Source organism: Corvus kubaryi, unplaced genomic scaffold (assembly GCF_017639235.1).
Source record: "Corvus kubaryi isolate FWS band 111438036 unplaced genomic scaffold, C.kubaryi_AGA036_p1.0 37394, whole genome shotgun sequence".
NCBI classification, from domain to species: Eukaryota; Metazoa; Chordata; class Aves; order Passeriformes; family Corvidae; genus Corvus; species Corvus kubaryi.
In genome coordinates this window covers 10751982-10773668 of record NW_024581133.1, presented here as the reverse complement: position 1 = coordinate 10773668, position 21687 = coordinate 10751982, and the positions used below count along the sequence as shown (strand labels likewise).

Genomic DNA, 21687 nt, shown 5'->3' with positions numbered 1-21687 from the left:
AGACACAAGGATAAATTCTGCTCATACCAGTTTGAAAGTATGTAATTTAAGAAACTCTTCAGCTAGATAATTATATTTTCATATTAAGGAGTATGGCATCAGTGAAAGATTAATCTTATCTGCAGTTGTTGTGAACTGGGCCATGATGTGTATTGCGGTGCATTTTATAAATATGAGGTGATAAATAATTCAGGCTGAAATTTTTGCTTTCTGATTTTGGTACTAATTAGACATGGCCTGAAAAAGATCAGAAAAGTTCAGGATCATGGAACTTCTGAAGGTTTTCCTGCCCACTCATACCAAGCAGAGAATTCACGTGGCTTTCTGATGCTAATAGCCACAAAACTTCATCTGAAACAGCTTATTCTGTATGTTCACCCCACACGTGGGACTCCCTGTTGATGTCTGTGTTTTATGTAAAGATCAAGGGGAAGTTTGAACCCATTTTCTTTAAAGTGGTTTCAAGATGTTACTGATATAAACCTTCAGGGACTGATAGATGGTAAGAGTGCGGAGGAGGACTGGAAAAAGAAGGAAAAAGGCATGTCAAGAGTAGCATACAATGTAAGTTAATAGCACTCTGCCATCCTTTTATTATGTCATGACTGCCACCCATCAAGACTATTATTCAGGACAATGACCTTCCATGGATACCAGCTGGGGGAAGGTAATTTTCAGGAGCTGAGTGTTCCTGGCAGATGGGAAGATGATGAAGAGATCCCCACGTCTCAACCAGGAGATCACAAAGCTGTGCAAACCAGCTGGATGCATAAATAAGCACACAGGCAACAAGCTGCTCCGAGACGTGCACATTCCCTTCCCATCAGGTTCTGTGGGGAATTGCACATGTGCAGCCAAAGGCAGAAGTTAGATCAGGTCTGGAGATGTTTGTACCTGGTGTTACTGCTGCAAATCACCCAGCCAAGTACTTGGGCACGTGGTACCACCAATGGCTTTGGAGATAGCACAGCTAGCACAGAAGCCCAAAACCACACTGGCAAAATGCTCTCACGTGCTGCAAGCAAAGTGAAACTTGTGGAAATGTTGGCCAAAATCAGGTCTGTGACCTGCTGATGCCATGCAGAGCTGAATTTCCCTCCACAGGAAGGGAATGTTGGATGCAGTGACACTGAGGGCTCAGCCTTGCACTGGATGGAGTTCTCCAGGTTGCACATGTGTAACTTCATGTATACAGATAGTACCCTGGAAACCCAAACAAGAGGTGCTCATATCTAGTGCTGGGTTAAAAAGGAAAAGTCTTACTCTTAGAGGATCAAATCTTGACTGCTCAGGCTGTTTTCTAAGGATTAATAAGGATCTCTTTCTCCACCTTTGCTGTGCATTTTAGGTGCAGACACTTCTGTGCTTGCAGCTCTGTGTGTGCACAGGTCCCTTAGAGCTCCCAACACACCAGGCATTTTGTGTACATTCAGGTTGAAATGAAAATGCTCAGTGCTCATTACATTTGGTTAATTAGGGATCCTGCACACACTGAATTCACAGAGGGAATGGAAACACAGAAATGCTACGTCGTGGAGCAGCTCCTGGAAGTCCTTTGCAAGCATCCAGGTCCTCAAGAAGCACAGACTAGTCTCATCTGTGCCAGGTGCAACCTCCTCTCCTGAATGCTCAAGTGACAATGACAAAGTCATACATTTCAATTAGGCTCCTCTGACTTAATAAATACCCTGAACCTGAACAAGAAAGGACCAGCTGCCCTGGTGGCCTTGCTGGGTGAGCAGGGTGACAGTGCTCCTGTGCCAGGTGCGGTGCTGGGGTTCTGGGGATGACAGCTCCAGCCAAGCCCTGTGGGGATGCAGGATGAACTGCAAACCCCCTCAGCTTGGTCCCTGCTCAGGCAGCTGCTGGCAGCAGATTTTGTACCAGAAATGGCTTCCTCACAGATTCCAACTGGCTAAAACTACAGAGCCTTTAGCTGCTTCCCTCAGTAACCCCTCAATAATTAAATTAGAGCTGCTGGCCTGTCCTCTAATTTCTGGAGGTTCTTGACCAGAGCCAGGTTAGACTCCCTGGGGAAGCCAGGCCCAGGTATTGCCCATCCTGCCCCCAAGACCTGAGTCCATCCGTTTTCCCGATCAGATATCCCTCTCCCAGACAGATCACAGAAGGAAAGCCACAGGCCTGGCTGCTCCTCCTGCCAAGCTCTGCTCCTCCCTGTGATGAGCCAACATGCTCCAGGTTAATTGTGGCAGTGTGTGTTTTGTTACCCTTTCAGCTCTTACTCTGGGATTAAATGGGAAGTGATCTGCAGGGGGATGTATTCCATTCCCCTAAATGCTAAAGTCAGTTAAAATCCTGTTTGTCTGAATTCCTTTAATCTGAAATACTGTCTTATCTGCATCTTGTTCTGCCTCTTTTTTGTGTGGTGCTCTGCTTTTGCAGGCGGCTGTGGTGATGGTATCTCGGTTCCCCACTGAGCTGGGGTACCCAGAGGCTTCTCTTGATATCCAAAGTTTATTCACTTTTTAACATCCCAAAGATATGTGGGGAAAATTAGACTGGTCCTGTAGATATGAGATGGAAAACATAAAAGTATGCATCCCACAGTTAATTATAAAAGAAGCCCATATAGATTTTCCTTAATTAATCAGGATGGCAAACACAGGTATGCAAATGATGCATGCTGCTGAGGAACAAACATCTTGTTATTACCTTGGTGCTTTACACCTTCAGGCTTCGTTCCTGTCTCATAAGAGCAGCCTCCCTCTCTGCTGGTACAAAGGAAATCAAAATACACATTTCACTGTCCTTTACAACCTCAGTAACTTTCACCCATCGCCAGAAACACAAACCCTGATTGTCTCTCATTGTGTCCAGAGCTCCAGCACAGTGGCTGTGGGAGTCTGAAGCTGTAGGATTTCCACGTGTGGGGTCTGAGGGACGGATGAGGTCAGGAGGTGTCGCTGGGCACAGACCAGGGGAGCTCCAAGGGATGAGGCTGCAGGGTCGGGAGCATTTGCAGACTGGCAGTGACATCTGCACTGTCACTCAAACACAGAAACATGTTTCTTGCCTCCTGTGGACACATTAATTCAGGAAAACTGATAAGCCCATTACTCAAGGGAAGGACCTTTTGAATTTTAAAGGAACAGTGACCACTTTGACGGGGAGCTCTAAGGTATTTTTAACTTCGCTTTCTCTGAGTTCTTTGCAAGAAGGTGAAAAATCCTTGAAGTAAAAAACCCACCCTTTCCATAAAATGCATTTTCTTTTACTAGTATGACTTTTCTTCCATTGCAGCTGTATCCAATTTATAATCTTAGGGCCAGATCCTGTTCCCAGCTGTACTGGGTTGATGCCTAAATAATTCTCTTGTCATTAGTAGATCAACCCCACCTGTGTGATGATTAAATTGGGAGCTGGTTTTCCATGCCTGTTTAAAACCAGAAAAAAAAACCTAGGACTTGTTTCATGCACCTGCAGCTTTTTAGCTAAAGATCCAGAGTGTTTTAGAATTTACAATGTTGTGGGTTGACTTTTTTTTTTCCATCAGGGTGTTTCATACCATTGGTTTGTAAGACAGAGCCTAAAATATCAGAATGGAGCAATAGTAAGTTCCTATTAAATATGCATTTTCTAGATGTCTAATCCCATTATCTATACCATATTTTGTATTTATCACTTCTGGCAGTCTTATCCCAGATTTTGAAATTAATAATTTATTTCTGTGATTATTCTGTATCCTTACATTAGCTTTAAACAGACAGGAAAACTACAAATTTCTAGAGTCAGTCTAAAATGGTGCATTTAGCCTCTCTCCTGGTCTCTGCCTTTCCAGTGTGAAAATCTTTTCCATATGAAAGGTGTGCTTATTCTCTGGAGTCGACAAGTGCCCTTTAGTCTATGAATGTAATATAAGCTTATTAGAAATTAGCTTTAATTTTTCATTGACTTAATTTCAAGTGAGTTGATAAGATTTTAATGTCAGGCTGTGCTTAAAAATTCTCTCTTTGACAGAACCTTTAAGGATGGTTCCTGCTGATACAGGGCTAATTTTCAAAAATATGAATTATGAAGTTGTATCAAAGATTTCATTGATATCCTGACATTAATTATATCTGTATCTTCCTTGGCAGGTATGGGGGGGCTGCTGATTTTCATCTGAGTGTGGTGTAGTTGTGTTTGTCCTGTGCCAGATTTTGTATATATTTCACCTTTTGTGAAATCAGTTGGATTTTTGCTACTCCTTCAGTGGGAGTTGGATCAGACCCTCAGACTATAATTAGCAGCTGCAGTAAGGCTACTGCTAAACTTCAGCATGTATGCAAATCATTGCAGTAATAGACCTATAAACACAGAAGATACACAAGTTTGTTTATCTTTGTATTTGTTTGGGGGTTTAATTTTGCTTAATAAAGGACAGCTTTTAAATTTCTGAGAGAAGATGGAGCTTGGATGGCATCCTGGGTGATGCTAATTGAATGGGCTCTAAAAACATGAGACTTGACGCTAGAGGTACCCAACCCTTTTCCATTTTAATATGGAGATATTCTATATTTAAGCTTGACTGTGTGTACAATAGTCACCTATAAATAAATGTGGGCGAGAAGCGGAGAAAAATTATTTGTGCACATTTCAGCAGACTAAATCCTGGCTGCTGGCATATGCTGGGTGTGAAAGGAGGAGAGGGAAAGAGTGCTCAGCAAACAGCCTGCAAGCTAAAATGGGGGTGGGGGGCATGTATAAATATGTATTTATATAGTGGGGAGATACTATTTACAAGAGCCTATAGTGACAGGTCAAGGGGGAATGGCTTCCGCTGCCAGAAAGTAGGGTTAGATTGGATATTAGAAAAAATAGAAATATTCTTTATACTCCCTTCCCTGTGAGGGTGGTGAGGCCCTGGCACAGGTTGCCCAGAGAAGCTGTGGCTGCCCCATCCCTGGAAGTGTCCAAGGCCAGGTTGGATGGGGCTTGGAGCAACCTGGGATAGTGGAAGGTGTCCCTGCCCATGGCAGGGGTGGAATGAGATGGGATTTAAGGTCCCTTCCTACTCAAACCACTCCATGGTTCTAGGATTCCATGATATATGTGTTATTGGTGAAAGTGTCTGCAGTGAAAAATGTTGTAAGCATATTCCTTCGCCTTCCACACCAAGGAGAAAAGGTGGAATTTCAACATCATTGACCACAAAAGGCTTTGGTTATGACCCAGCTCTTGTTCAGCTGTTCTTCACTCATGGTTTAGTTCAGGAGCTTGAACACTTCCACCAGGAAAACAATCCAGGTGTTACCAGTTCCTCCTGTTTGCCTGCTCATGGTCTGCTTGGATCTTTCCCAGGTTCCTCATCCCTCCTGGCCTGAAACTTCCCAGCATTTGAGAAATAGGAAAGCTCTGAAGATGAAGCAGGGCTGTGTAGGGCTTGACTCCTTTTAGCACCATTTTCTGCAAGTCTGCCCTGCCTGCTCAGGGCAACTCTTCCCCTGCAATAGTGCACTCTGGAGAATACCCTGGAGCAAAGGGAACCAGATCATCCTTAATTTTAGCAAACATTTTGACTTACTTCATTTCTTGTGAGGTAGGTCTCTTTCATCAAAAGCTTTTATTGCATAAATTCCCTGGGTTGGGTGATTCATACCTGGAGATTTCTCTAGATAATTAAAAATAGGGGTAGGATTAGAGCTCCACAGAGGTGCATTAGGCTCTAAGTGCATTACTTGCAGAAAAACAGTTACATTAATGGGTGCATAAATCGCCCCTGCACAGATGAGAGAAGGGACAATTTAGAATTTTTCACTGGCTGCAGGGAAGGGCTTATTCTTCATTATTTAGGACCGGATCATGGAGCTTTCATTTAGACTGATGGGCTGTTACACTCAGGAGTTGCCCCTCCAAATCCACAGGTGAACGATGCTCAGCAAGAGAAGAAAGGGCTCCATGGCTCCAATTTGGAAAAAAAGAAATCGGTGAAAAAAAGCATTTGAGAACACTACAGAAGTTCATAGATAATGTGAGTGTGGCTGCTGTTCTCTCTGCTGAGTAGTTTCACTATATAAAAACAAAAATAGCTTATTTGCAGACTAGATGAGCAGCCATCAATTCTTAATGTTTCCATTTAATTTTATGAGAGATCCCTTTATGTTTTCTTCTATCTGCTGCCCTCCCCACACTGATTTTCTCATTCTTCAGCATTCTTCTTAAATGCTGAGCTATCAGGAATTGTGCTGTGGTGCTTCTGACTGGCTCTGAGTCAAATACTTCAGGGTTTGCCTCAGGTAGGAATAAATATAAAGATGCAAAAAGTGATAGAAAAGCATCAAGAATTCTTTGTGAACTCTTGTTCGTGCTCTGTGATAGCCCTTCTGAGCAGCTGATCCACAGCTTGAGCAGTTCTTTCTTCTGTTCTTAGTGAATTGTCTTTTACCTTTTAGAGACTGAAGCAGCGAAAGAGTCTCTGCTTAGGAAAGCACATGGACCTAATCTCCAATACAATTGAAATAGAATTTATAGGGACAAGAGAAGTGTAACAGCAATAAGAGTAACAGGGAAAGAGAAGAGACTAGGGTTAAAGAAAACATGAATGTGTGATTATAGAAATCATTATCAGAAATAAATGTACAAATTAGGAGGTCAAGGCAGGATTCAGGGTGACCTTGGTGACCTCTGGCTCTGCCCCTGGGACAGCCACCTGGGCTGGGTGGGAGTTGGGATGCTGCCAATGGGATCACTGCAGGTGGGACAGTCCTGTGGGACAGAGACCAGAGGGAGGGTGTCCATGAGGGAGCAGCCCATTCCAGCGATCACATCCAGTGAGACATTCCCAGACCTGTTTCCAGTACCTTCAACTGCCTGCTGGCCTTCCTCACACCCACCCGCCCAAACCAGCCTTGCAGCATCACCTGGAGGGTATTTGCTCGGTTGTGGGGCACCCTGTCTGCAGATACAAACCACCACTAAGGATTTATCCTGCCAGAGACACAAGCCACCAGCATTCCACATCAAAGCCAAGCGTGACTCACCGAACCTCAGGCCTCCATGGCATTGCCTGCATAAATCCAGTGCCTATTTTTGCATAAAAAGCAGTTCTTTCCAAAGCTATTCAAATGCCAGAAATAAGAGATTATTATGACTTCACGTCATGTTGAAAGACAGGTGGAGGAGAGCACAATGTTTGTGTTGGATTCAAATGTCTGCTGAAATCATTCCTGTCATTCCTAATTGATGTTGCATCTGTCTTTAGACTGGGACTATTGAGGGGGAAAAAAAAAGCTGAAGATCTTATTCAGAGAAATAATTACAGTTATACACTGGTAGATGTAAAATTAAAGTACATGGGGGGGAAGGGAACTACATCCTATAATTTATCAAATTCCTATGTCCCTGAAAAATAATTAGATGCTGGGCAGCATGCAGGCACTGCTGCAGAGGCTACTGTCAGGGGGATTGCAGTGGTCAAAACTAGGCCGCTGGTTCTCATTTATTCCATCCATTTTTGCACTTCTATTGTGTTTGGAGTATTAGTTTCCAACTATCCAGAGACACAGCAGAGAAACAATGGCAGCTTTATTAGGAGCCAGAGATGTAATCCCCAAGCATAAGTGCAATTGCAGAAGCTGGAGAGGGGAAAAAAGGGAATTCTACTTCTGTCTGGCTTTTAGGAATTTCACCCTCCAAAGTCCTTCAGCGTGATGTAGTTACAGGCAGCACTAAATCTGCATTACTTTGACAAACTTTCTTGAAGCCAGTGAAGATTATTAATGGCAGCAGCCTGGGAAGGAGCTCTTCAATAGATGCCTCCCATCCCAGTTGTATGGCTTGGGGGGTTTTTTCCTCTACTTTTTCTTGCTCCTTTTCCTGATGCTTTTGTGGATGTTGGATTAATCCATCACAGTTTGATTTGTAAATTTGAATACAAAGAACTGACTTCATCTGGCAAAACTTGAAGCTGCTCCATGTAAGCCAGACACAGGTTTCTATCAACAGGTTCCCACTGACAGAGGGCAGGGTTAGATGGGATATTAGGAAGACATTTTTGGCTGTGAGGGTGGGCAGGCCCTGGCACAGGGTGCCCAGAGAAGCTGGGGCTGCCCTATCTGTGAAAGTGTCCAAGGCCAGGTTGGACAGGGCTTGGAGCAGCCTGGGATAGTGGAAGGTGTCCCTGCCCATGGCAGGGGTTGCAACAAGATGGGCTTTAAGGTCCCTTCCCATCCAAGCCATTCTGGGATTCTGTGATTCTCTTCCTCCTCTACCTCTCTCCCTGCTGCTTTCCTTTATCAAGATTATCTGCAGTTCCATGTTGGAAGATCCCTGCCCAACCCAATGGCTTCACCCTTGGGAAGTCTGGGCTGAGTTTCCCCAGATATTCCCCATGTCCCAGGCAGCAGCTGCTTAGCCACTTGGTCCTGGAGGGGCCCATGAGGAGCGTGAATTTTGAGTAGCTCTCCTGTGTGGTTGTCCCTTAGAACAGTGCAGTTGTGACTGCTCTGGTGGGCTGAGTTCAGCCCAGTTTGTGTTTTCCATAGCAATTCAGGCCCTTAGGGCTGGTTTTCCTCCCCAGTGTGTGTGCAAAGGAGGTTGGTGTGGGGAAAAGGGAGTGAAGCCGTTCCTGGGACTGTCAACTAAATGCCATGTACAGAGCAGTCCAAAGGGAATCCCACTGGAGAGCAGCCAGTGTTTGCAGAAATCCAATACCCCAAACCCGTGCTGCGCAATGGAGGTTTTGTGGCTGCTGTTTCACAGACTGAATTAAAGCCACAGTGGGCTCTGCATTTACCTGGGCTCTGCTTTACTGCAAGAGAGTGCAAATCTTTGGCCCACGTCCAGTAGGTAACTACAATTTTATATAAGCTATGTGGATTTCGTTTACAATTCACCCCCAGAATATTGTTTAAAAAGGTCTTGGAAGTGTAATTTTATACCAGTGTCTGCAATTGTGAACCACAGCCTCGGGCTGGCAGATAATTCCCTGGTATCCGGGCAATAGAGTTTATGTATAGAACTGCTTCCTGCAGCTTCAAGGACTTCTTCTGATAGTTGTCTTTCTAATTTCTACACCATGCATGGGAAACCAGGACTTTGTTCATAAATTAAGAATCTGTGGTTGTAACACAAGGTAATACAGGGGTGTGTCAACTTCAGCAATTTTTGTAGTTCTGGAAATTGAAAACTAATTGCTTATCAGAAAGGTTCATCAGCAAGTTCCTAAATAAATATTAAAGTTTTACATTACAGAATCTTGCTGCTTTACTGTCTCGGACTGTAAAGTAGCTGGGAGGGATGGACTCCCCCTTCACACACCGTCAAGTTAGGGAATTGTAAATTTAAGGTGCTTTTTCCAGCACAATTCCATAAGACTTGCATGTCCAGATGCAATTTTGACTTCTCATTTATATTTGAAATTCAATGTGTGTAGGAGCCTTCAAAAATGAAGTCTTCCATGAGAATTAACTTAGAGTAATAAGAAGTAGTAAAACCTGATTGCAGCACCATCTCGGTTGTCTTGTGGAAATGTATAAATAAATAAGGGCTGTAATGGGTGACAGTGGCTTCTGGAAAGTTTCCTTTTCTGCCTTCATATTTTGCTACAACAATCAGCTCCACAATGACTCATTGCCTTCGTTAGGAGAGGGAAGACATCCCTCATTACTCATTACCAAAGGAAGGACTTCGCTGCTGCAAGGAACAGCCCTGGCATTCTAATTCAGATACCTTCTACCGGAAAGGAGTCAGTGTCATTCTTACCCAAACTTTGTCAAAAGAGACAAGAAACAATGCTGTTTAATTGTCCCCGTTTGTAAATAGCCCATCCACAATGACAGAATTGTGATTTGAATGCTGCAATCGGGAGGAAAAATGCATGTTTTTCTGTATTTGTGTCTGAATTTCAGTTCAGGGAGCTCACACAGACTCAAAGCTATAAATGATCATATCTGTGTATTTATAAATACAAACCACATTTATTTACTTACAATTTATTGCCTGGCTTTTTAATTACAGAGCACTGCAGATATATTACATAAATGCACACACAAAGCACTTGTTGTTTAAGTAATCCAAGAATACATTTGATTTCAAAGGGAGTGGGGAAGACTGTTTAAAATAATTGTTTTTCTTGATTTTACTAATACAAATATTCCTTGTCTCTTTTCACAGTCCCTTTTTCCAGATTTATTTACTTGAATATGAAGGAATTGAGCTTGTATTAAGTTTTTACTGTATTTTAATGTGGTTTTTATTAAGCTGTACAGAATGGTCTGTGCCTCTTTATAAATAAAGCTAAGATCATGTATTACTAGAAATCACATTTCAAACTGTACTTTTGCCAGACTTGGTTAAGATTTTCTAGGAAGGGACATTATAATTGTGTGATTAATCTTCAGAAAAGGGAAATTTTGGCTCTGCAGTATTTCTTACAGTATTAACTTCAGAGATTTATAAAACCAACTTGAAACTGCACTGTAAGTGTGTTTATAATGACTTTTAGCTGATTTAATAATCCTCAAAGTTTGGTGGCTGTACAGATCACAGTTCCCCAAATGCAGTGCATTACCTGCAGCATCCAGATGAAGTTATCAGAGTTGGAGGGAATTACTTGGGTTTGTGTTTCTCCAGAGTGCTGCATTAATCCAACCCCTGGCTGCGGATGGGGCTCCTGGAGCCCTGGGCTGCTTTGATCCCATTGTGCAGCGGGACATGTGCATGGATGATAAAGAACATCTCAGGGTTGGAAGCCCAGCTGGGATGTGTGGGTATCCCCCAATCTCAGGGCGAGGCTCCCGCTGGGGTCACATTTTTAGGAAAATATCCAAACCAGTCTCTGATTCATTTTTCCTGTTGTTGTCAGTGCTCCTGCCAGTGCCACTCCCTGCAGCTGGCACTGCTTAATGCCCCTCTTAGTTCATGATTCTGCAAACCCATCCAAGAAGCCCTTGATCATGCAAATAGCCCTGCTAATTGCAGGTATTGGTACTGCCTTATCCCAGAGGAGTGAGTGCCTCTCAGACACGGACACGGTGTGCAGGATCAGCAACTTCAATCACATTTGTATGTGACAAGCCATGGCACAAGGTTGTTTTTAAAAGTCATCAGTTTAAACAAAACCAGTTGAAACCATGCCAGAAGCTCCATGTTAAGTTTCCTGGCTGAGTGCTTCTTTTGGTGTTTCCAAGCTTTGCTTTTTATAATAATAAATATCAAACAACCACCCTGGGAACCACTGGGAGCTGGATTGGCAGGTCTCAGTCTCCATTTAATATGCAAATTCTCAGCCTGGGCTCACATATGGCCACTTGCTGGATCAGAACTCCATTCATTCACACAGAGCTGGGGAGCTCTGGGTGGATGTGGGGTATGCGCACAAAACCCTAGAGCACGGTGCTTTAAGCCAGGAAGGGAACAGAACACAAAATAGAGCTGAATTTACTTGTGTTCAAGAATCCAAATACTGAACGTGTTTTTGCAAAATCCTGATTTTTCTTTTTATGGTCTTCCAATTCACAACAGGTAAGTAATCAGGCTTCAATCAACTGCCTATTTCCAGACCAGTTATTTGAGCTGTTTTGTGACTTTAAAGCAATTCCTGACCTTCATCTCTCAGATGACATGCAGAGTTTCTTTAGTGGTGCTGAGGACTGAACAGGCACCCACTAACACCTACAGAATTCACCTCTCTGCCATTTTCTTAATTTTCACTTTATTAAGCAGATAAAAGAGGAGCTGTTTCCTTCCCAGACTCCCTCGCTGGCTCTGTGAGCCATCAGTCCAGCCAAGCATTTCTTTGATCAATGAGCAGAGTAAAAGTTGTGGGAAGCCTAACGTGTGGCTTTATGTCCTTAGGCATCCACTGTGACAACATCTGCACCCAGGGCCGCTGGGGACCCAACTGCTCCATCTCCTGCAGCTGTGAGAACGGGGGATCCTGCTCCCCAGAGGATGGGACCTGTGACTGTGCACCCGGATACAGAGGACCCCTGTGCCAGAGAAGTAAGATTTTCCATAGCTGGCAGAAGCAAGGCAGGTAGAAATGCTCCTTTATGACACCAGACAGACAAACCAACAATTTCTGAGCTGCTTTAGCTCATGACTTCCTAAGAGCAAAAGAGCCTAAAAAATGTTCCTTCATCAAGGAGTCAAGGCTCTCCTGCACTGAGTTGTGCCTTGTGTTTCTTCTTCTGATCTTTCACTGCACCTGGAGGTCACAGGTGACCTGAAAGGAGGAGCAACGCCTTTACAAACCAAAGCTGGCAGGACAGAGGTTTTCAGTGAAGTCAGACCTATTAAACAGAGTCAGCCACCACTCATCACATAATGACAAGTGGATGAGCTTTGGCATCAAAATAACAAGGCAATGTTTTCTTACATGCCAGAAAAAGAAACATAGCAGCCCAAAATAGCTCCTATTTGATGCTCTGCTGCTACATAATAAAATGTACCAAGCAGATAAAAATCCTCTCATTTACTTTATCTGGAAAGCTGCATTTTCCCCATAGGGACCCTAATTCTCTGATCCAAACTACACCAGCCATCTTCCCATGTAAACAAGAAGTGGATTTGTCTTTCTTTTCTTCCCAGCATTTCTTCTTCCTGTAAGACATTCTGCATGCCCAGTTCATATATCCCCTTTGATTTCACTGGTTACACTTGACACCAGAACACACTCATCTCTAAAAATAATTTGTAGCTGACAGCTTTTATTTAAAGCCATTATAACGATGACCTCCAGCACTGTTGTAGTTAATGGCCTATAAGTATTTCCATTATAAACCCCAATTTCCAGGTGCTTCAGCATATCTGTGTAGCTGTAAAACCTCTCTCCAAGGCTAAAATGTGGTGCTCAGAGCTTCAGGGAGTTGGGGAAGAAAATGTTTTACAAATCTGAAACCTTAAGAGTGCAAAACTTCCAGAAGTTAATAGTTTCTGACCTTTCTGAGATGAAAAAAGCCCAGCTTAGTTCTATCAGCTGTTGGCACAGAGGCTACAAGAGCAAACCTTGTCCCCCAAGCCCAGGAATCAGGCTGCTCCCTGAGGGTGTTTGCTAAGGATCTCTCCCCATTGGGAGAAATTTTCCTCCCCACTGGGGTGACAGCAGAGGGGTCCTGTGGATGCTTCTGGCATTGCCTCTGTGAGCATATGGCCTGGGAATCCAGCTTGCTTCTACCTCTTCTGTGGGATTCAGGCTCAAGAATACCTGGTGAACAGGAGACCTTGCTAAGCTTGTTCTCAAAATCATCCGTATTTTTCTCTTGGAAATTCATTTAGAAACAGAATTTAGCTGTACAAGGCAGAGCTGAGGATGATACTGAGGATGATAGCCAACTTGTTCTGTCCGTGTAATCAGGATTACATGAGACACTGGGATGGTTTAGTGCTTTTAAGTCTGCAGACATGTCCCCAGGAATGATCCAGGTTGTTTTATAGCTACTGCATCATCAACCAACCTGTCAGCTAAGCTCCAGCTGGAAATGTGCAGTCGGGTAAGAGCCTGACACCCTCAGAGAACACACAATCCAAGAAAAAATTCTCATTTGCTGGAAAAACAGAACAGACATGATTTAGTAACCATTGAGCCAGAACTATAGAACAGAGAATCACAGGAGTAAAAATAAAAACTCATAAAGTTATTTTTACTGCCACTTACTGCAATTTAACATTTCTTTGTGTTATCTATTGCAATGCATGTTTGGACAGTGGATGCTTTTTCACTCTACATGCTCTCAGAAGCAAAAATGTGCTTTTAGAAGAGATACTAAGCTGTAATCCTGACTCCATACCTGATGTACAAATTTTGTAATAATTTCAATCCAGATTTTAGGCAAAATAAGCACACAGCTCATGACAAGTTTACTCAGCTATCTGGGTTGATTACTGATGCAAATCAGATGATTTTGTGTGGTTTTACATAATTACAATTATTAGATTCTGTTCATCACTTGATGATTGTTGCTCCTGCCATGAAATGGATAAAATGACTGCCCTGGCTGAGCACAAGCATTGCACTAGATAGATTTGAAAATCAGCTTTTTTTTGTTTTGACATAAAATCTTGTTTCCTAATACACCTTCTCTGATTTCTTGGCTCAGTTTCACAATAGAATGGTGTTCTGAGTTTCTTGTTGTACGTGTGTGTGAGTGTTCCTTTTCCTTCCTATCCTAAAAGCTTTGGAATGTGTGTTATTAACCATATCTGCTGTGAGGTCTCAAACATCTTAAACTCCTGTTTTGTCAAAGAGTTCAGGTTAGAGAGACTCAAATGAGTGTCCTGAAAGAGAGAAGCTGCTGAGAACTCCGCTGTGGTATTAAACAGTCAAGGACTTCCATGAGGAAGGAAGGTGGGAATGTTTGAACACAGGAGCAGTTTTACCCAGAGCCTGCACTTTATTAGACATGGAACAACCCAACAGGCTTCTTCATTTCAGCTGTCCACAAAACTGTGGTTGATAAATTAAGTAATACTGGTTTGGGATTAAGACAGAGAATTCTCAAGCTCTCAATGATGAGAAAACGTTGGAAAACCCATGACAGTTTGGTTTGTTCTGTTTTCAGTTTGCCCCCCCGGGTTTTATGGACACCACTGCAGCCAGCCCTGTCCCCAGTGCGTGCACAGCAATGGCCCCTGTCACCACGTGTCTGGACACTGCGACTGCTTGCCGGGATTCTCCGGCCCTCTCTGCAACCAAGGTACCACCCCCAGTGCCACTTCCCTTCCTGAGTGTCTGTAACTCTGCAGTGAGTCCCATCCCAAGATTCCTGCCTTTTTCCCTTGTTTCAGCAGTTTAGATCCCAAGAAAATCTTTACTCCAGAGGGAAAATGCAAACAGGTACTCAGTCACCCTCTTGTAAATACGATGTGCTCCTGGTTTCATAAATAAACCAGGTCTGCCACACTGGATTGAAATGACTGTGGAATGAGACACTTGCTGTAAATACATCAGCATCCAATGGGTATCCAATCATTTTTCTTGCTGCTCAGCCTGTCCTCACCTGAATGTTGATGGCACCTTCATGTGATCTTTGCAGCAGGATGTGGAGGTACCGGTTATGGTAAAGGCCAGCTCAGGTGCACAATCCCAAACACCCAGTTGTGCCAGAACCTCATTTACACTGTTCAGGACCTGGCTGGGAATAACTAAAGCCATGGACACAAGTGCAGGAGACAGGAAAGTTTGCAGTGAGGCAGAGAAGTGAGTTCATTTTCACAGGTGAGGAGGAAATTCAGCTCCCCCAAACGCCCATCACCTTTCTGTACCTTTGAAAGTCAGTCCACATTTAACTACAGATTTCATTTTCATCCTAAAAATACACACAAAATCATTCAGCCTTCTTCACTCTCAGTTGCTGCATACTGCAGTGGGTATTTTCTACACTTATTTAAAAGAGATGATTCGTAGTGGCCACTGCCCCTGTGAAGTCACCATCCCTGCCAGAATTGAATGACACTTTCAATGACCTGCTTTTCAGTACATTGGGATTGCAGACAGCAGTTACCCAAAATCATTAAGCAGAGATTAAGTGTAACCATGTTTTCTTTTTCCTGTGCTGTACAGTCAACTAAACATTACACCAATTAATTTATCAAAATGAACATTTTTCAGTGAATTTGTCCATTTTATGTGAAACGTTAGCCAGATTTCAAAGCGTAAACAAGTCTAATTATCCTCTTAAGAAAACTATTTTATTTTTGCTCAGATGTTCAGCACTTCTGGTTTTACTTTGAAATGTTGATCTATCCAGAAAATTAATTTTAAAATATTCATGTCCTAATTAAAATCAATTTGTGTTGCAGTTTGTCATAATGAGTTAGCATGTAACTTTATTTTGTAGAAAGAAAAATGCTAATTAATGTTTTCCATTAGAAAAACGTGAAATGAAGATTTCACTTTGGAATTTTCATCTCCTTGTGCCATTGGCAGCAGGAACATTCTTCCACCAGCAATATGTGCATGTGAGGAGCTGTGTAACCCCCAAAACTGCACAGGTTGACATGGTTGTGCCAAGGATTCCAAGCTGCAAACAACTAAACAGCTGTTTCATGAATATCTTTCACAATCACAGAGCAAGATGGGTTGATAATAACTTGTTATCGCTGCTAGAACACACCTGACATCCCACAGGGACTTTGGGAGTCCCACTTCAGAGCTTTTCAAGCTAATTAACATCACAATCTGTGTTGTACAGTCAGGTTGCTCCTGAAGAAAGCAGCATTAAACCTTGTTTTACAGCTCTCTAAAAATGATTGAGACATTTAAAAAGTGTTTGGATTTGGATCTCACATCTTCACAAGAGTCACTCTGTCAGTCCACAACCAGGTTGTTTAAATTAGGGAGAACAACCATTTTGTCATCCCTCTGTGCTGACATTCCAGAGGGCATCATCCTATTTCCCAGAGACAAGAGGAGCTCCCAGGGGGGGATCCCCTCTGCCTGCTCTGCTTGTGTGCAACAAAGCACCAATGTGTGACCTGGTTCCTTTGCCAGCAGATCTGCTTGGATCACAAATCTCGCACTGATCCATCAGTATTCCATATTGCAGTCCAAATCAGCTCCTCTTCTAAGGCCACCCTTCGAGAACCACATTTTTTGTACATATGAAACCCAGCCTTCGTCAAGGTGATGTTGCCTATCTCCATCTCAAAGATGCCATAAAACAGTGCCTGGAGCTGCTTTATACAGAGCGTTGGAAGGGAATACTGGTGTGGCCTGTCCAGGAGCTGGGCTGACAGATCAGTTTTTGCTCTGGCTGTGATAGGAGGGCTCTGCTTTCCTTCTCTCTTTTGTGTATTTCTTCCATCATGACTGTGTATTGTGTTTAGTTTTATCTCTTTTCACGTAGGAACTGTTCTGTTTAGCACACAGTGTGAAAGCCAAACCCAACTCTATCCACTCCTACAGATAAGTCCACAGTCTACAGAAAGGCAAGCAGAAAACAATGCTCTGCTGTAGTAAGAGCAGAGTATGGCATATTATATAAAAGCCAATGAATCACAGCTCAGTATTTCAATCTGTGGCTGAGTCACAGTCTGGATAGATTGAGGTCACCTGCAGAGAATACTTTTGAGAAAGTGAGAGAGGCTGAAGTGGTAAAAGAGCTGCATAATTCAGGGAAGTGCGTTAATCACTTTTTTGACATTGCTATTATTTACCAGGATACAAGTCCAGTTCCATTTGTTACACTCTTTGCAAAGATGGACTGTATGTTTTATCTTGTTTTGAAAATACATCTGTTTTTGTCAGGGAACACAGCCAATAAGAGCCCAGAAACGAAACATTTCATTCGTTACTGAGCAGAGCTTTCCATCAACTTTAACGTTAAAGATTTCCAATAATTTGGTGGGAGGTTGAAGATCTACATGTCTATTAGTTTTCTGTCACTGTGCTTAGAATGTTAGAAGATGACTCTGGAAAAAAATTTAGAGTTTCTTTTCTTCCAGCTTCAGTTAGGGATAGGTGTTGATTTTGTTAGGGTGCAGCACACCTGTTTAATAGCTCTCAGTCAAACATGTATGTAACATATATATATATGTATATAAAAATCCTCAGGAACCAGATCAATTTCTTCCAGCCACGCATTTGTGGGTGCTACTCCTTGAATTCTCCTCAGCTTTCCTGTTCTCTTCCTCTCCCAGTGATCCCTTTTCTCTGTTTTGTCTCTCCTCTTTTTATCCTTCCATACTGCCCTTCAATTTTTGCAATCTTATTACTATATTAACTCCATTTTCCAGCAGAAAAATGGATTTTGATATGACTTTTTCCTATTGTTTTTATGCCTGGGATGCAAGCAAAATGGTCTTGAATACTTTCTGCCTGTTCCTGCTTTCTGGAGGAATTTTGCTTCATCAAAGAAAAATTTTGTAATTAATTTTATCTCTAATTGCTAAATGTTGAGTCCTGTGATTTCCTCCCAGTCCTTTTGAAGAGCCTGCAGTAAACTGCCTTGTGTTTTCAGTGTGTCCTAGTGGGAAATACGGGAAGAACTGTGCCGAGGTCTGTCAGTGCACCGAGAACGGGACCTGCAATCCCATTGATGGATCATGCCAGTGTTTCCCAGGCTGGATAGGGATGGACTGCTCCCAGAGTAAGCAAAGGGGTTTTTTCCACCTCTGCTTTCAAAGATTGTATTTTTGTGTTTGTTTAGTGCTTTCTGAAAGTTAAAGACAGATTCTGGGGAAATCCCTGTTGTATTACAGCCACTGCCTTACTCTCTTTAGAGCTGATTTCTTTTAATTAATCTAAGTTAGCTTTGGATTGAATTAGTTTCTGCATTTGGAGTTTGCAGAAGCCAGGAAAGGGAGGTCACAAGCTCTTATCAGAAAAGAAAGCTCCATGCTCCCTTTTAATTTCTAGCTGGATTCCTTTTTATTTATTTTTTTGAAATCGTTTTCTTTCAGCTATTACATTTAGACATTATTAACCAGTAAATGTTTTCCTGTACTAAATCCCCAGAATTCAGAAATTAGGCCGCTGAAATACTTCTATTAAATGTAATTTAATTGTAAAAGTCAGTGTGGCCTTGTAGGGATGGAGGATTTCTTTCTGAAAATTGCCCAGGTAGAAGATTGGCATTTTCTGATCCCAAAGTGTCATTTCCTGCGAGCATCCCTTAATTGAAGCTAGATCACAGAGGGAGGCAATATCCGATCATTCAGAAATGTTACTTCATATTCAGGATACAACTAGCATATTAGACAGCATTCCAGAGTAAAATATATTAAACTCCAAGTGATAAAGCAGGAATCGGATAAAAACAGACGGCTGTAATTTTGCTTTTATTGTGTGTCTTCTGCAGGCAGAATATTGCTGTCAGTCAAAAACAGAAAAAAAAGAAAAGACAAGACAGAAAGCTGCACATATTCCTCATTATATTTGGCCATGTAATTGAGAAAGGGCTGTTAGTGTCTGTTAACCTTGAAAAAAGACGGTTTTCCTTACAGAGCAAGGCAGGCCAGGTCAGCAGAACCAGTTTAGGAGGCAGGACCTGGCCGTGGCTCTGTGTTTTGGATGAGCAGAGGGGACGTGGCTGTTTGCTCAGTTACTCCTTGCACACAAAGTGAACCTCTCCCAAGGCGACCCCGTCCCACTCCAGGCTCCTGTGGGCACCTGGCCTCCCCTCCCGGGCTATTTCCATCCCTGGCTCCGGTTAACCTGGAATGACCCCAAGCCAGAGCTGCACAGGAGATAATTTTAGCTCTGACTCCAGACCAGTTCTGGGTTCGCTAACAGCCCCTGCAGCTCTGCCTTAGACAGGCATTGGAAAAGTATTTCTAGTTGCTTATAGCACAAACACTTCAGGCCAAATCCTGCACAGCTTTACATTGTGTGAGTCCAGTGACCTTTTGTTTGATTTATGTCATGGCAGAGTTTCTTTGGCCGTTCATTCTGGCTTTAGAGGTGTCTGTCAAATGCCAGAAACTTCCATTTATCATCCATGAAGCCATTGGCATCCATGGAAATAGGCCTGGTATCTGTACTTTCAGGTTTCCTGGGAACTGTGCCTTATTAATTCATGTCTTTAGCAGGAAGCAATGGAAAGTGCTTTTTAAAGCAAAAATATAGTTGTTATATTGAAGGGCTATCATAATTTCAGATCTTTTAGTCTGGCACTAATAACTGTAACTTACTGCATTCCTTTTTGGAGGGAGGCTTAAAATAACTTTTTAAAATGTATTAATATTGTACTTGTTGAAATATAAAATAGACCCAGAGATTTTAATTTAATATTAGCCCCAACAACAAAAGCAATCTGAATTTGTGGATGGGAATTCATACTGGAAGAAGTTTTCTTTACATTTTTACATGATTGGAGTAGCACTCTGTGCTTCAAATGAATGTGGTAATTTTAGTGGTTGATTGCATAGCAAAGTAAACCTGAATAGCTGGGCGTTATTATGCAAGAATTCCAGAATGTCAAAAAGAAAATTAAATTACCTCCATATATTGCAACCCTGCCTAAACTGGCTTCACATATAATGCCAGAGAGGCAGGGAGAGTGGCCAGAGAACAGAGTGGGGTCGTATCAAGGGTCACTGGTTCTCAGTGCAGCAAAGACCTGATCCTGCTTCCTGCCCTACAGAGGGGATCATGGAATCACAGAATCCTGGGATGGTTTGGGTGGGAAGGAACCTTAAAGATCATCCAGCCCCACCCCCTGCCATGAGCAGGGACCCCTTCCACTATCCCAGGATGCTCCAAGCCCCGGCCAACCTGGCCTTGGACACTTCCAGGGATCCAGGGGCAGCCACAGCTTCTCTGGGCACCCTGTGCCAGGGCCTCCCCACCCTCACAGCGAGGAATTTCTTCCCAATATCCCATCTAACCCTTCCCACAGCAGGAAGCCATTCCCCTCTGTCCTGTCCGTCCATCCCTTGTCCCCAGTCCCTCTCCAGCTCTCCTGGAGCCCCTTTAGGCCCTGGAAGGGGCTCTAAGGTCTCCCCGGAGCCTTCTCTTCTCCAGGTGAGCACCCCCAGCTCTCCCAGTCAAGTTCCAGAGCCAAGGGGCTCCAGCCCCGGGAGCATCTCTGTGGCTTCCTCTGGACTCACTCCAGCAGCTACAAATCCTTCTGATGTTGTTCCCCAGGGCTGGAGGCAGCTCTGCAGGTGGGGTGTCACCTGAGTGAGGCAGAGGGGCAGAATCTCCCCCTCACCTGCTGGGAGAAATCCCTGTGCCAGGGCTTGACAGCATGGGAGAGGTTACAGGGTGGCACCAGGGTTTGCAGAGCAATTGGTGGTTTGGAAGGACCGGCCACTGTCCAGGAAGGACTGGTCACTGTCTGTGAAGGACCTGTCACTGTCTAGGAGTCAGCAGTGCGAGGTTCTGCTGGTGTCTCACAGGTTCTCCCTTTATTGTTGCTCTTCCACAGCATTAAAACAGTATCATGGCTTTTTTTTTTTATTGTCAGCTGAAAAATGTGTTCTATTTTCATAGCTTGTCCCACTGGGTTTTGGGGCCCTGATTGCTTTCATTCGTGCAACTGCCACAACGGAGCACTGTGCAGCCCCTACGATGGAGAATGTAGATGTACCCATGGTTGGACGGGGCTCTACTGCACTCAGCGTAAGCCTTTCAGAGACAGGGAATCTGTCAAAGTATGTGCTGCTACCTCGTGTCTCTTTCAAGTATTGCAGTTTTCCCTGGAAAACCACATGCTCTTTCTTCCTGATAACCTCACATCACCCCAAAGAAAATAGTCCTGAAGCTTTCCAAGGTTTTTTATGCCTTTGGCGCTCGGTAAAGGAGGGGGAAATCATTTAGATTATTGATTCATTGTTAGAATTTGCACAGTCAGTGTCCCTGCTCGTTAATGCCCCAGTATTTGTGGTCTGATTTAGGAAAATGTTAGAGGTTTGTCACCTTAGTGCCAAATTACCAGTATGAAAGAGGAGATCTGGTGAGCCTTTTAAGAAGGTTCTTTCACTTGCAAGTAATTGATTGATCCTTGATCTTCCAGAGAGTTTCTGTTTAGCATCTTCTTTCACTTCCGGAAAATGTGGTTTGTATAGATGGGTCAAGTTTTCATTCTTCTGAAACACTTAAGAGGCAATTCTGTAAAGATGAGAAACATTACTTCAAGAAAATTGGCTGTCACTATCTCTGCATTTAGACCATCAAATAAATGTCATGAAACATACAGAGGCTGAAAATCCATAGATTTATAAACCCACATACTTCGTGCTGATAATACATCTGAGTTTGGGTTTCAACTTATTTCTTACTCTTTCCTTGTTCTAATTGCTGAA

The 21687-nt window shown here is 43.1% G+C and overlaps 1 protein-coding gene across 14 annotated transcripts in view; it reads left to right on the top strand.

Annotated features, from left to right (window-relative positions):
* MEGF11 (multiple EGF like domains 11) overlaps positions 1 to 21687 on the top strand; it is a 256970-nt gene that overhangs the window by 206999 nt on the left and 28284 nt on the right. For 12 of the 14 annotated variants that reach the window (XR_006017856.1, XM_042039041.1, XM_042039040.1 and 9 more), the window contains 4 exons: positions 11797 to 11943; positions 14502 to 14636; positions 17901 to 18029; positions 20876 to 21004. Coding sequence is in view for 13 of the 14 variants with exons in the window: in XM_042039041.1 (XP_041894975.1) it covers positions 11797 to 11943; positions 14502 to 14636; positions 17901 to 18029; positions 20876 to 21004 (540 nt within the window). In the remaining variant the exon portion in view is untranslated. The remainder of the gene's footprint in view (positions 1 to 11796; positions 11944 to 14501; positions 14637 to 17900; positions 18030 to 20875; positions 21005 to 21687) is intronic. The other 2 variants (XM_042039045.1, XM_042039043.1) reach the window with 1 other exon arrangement.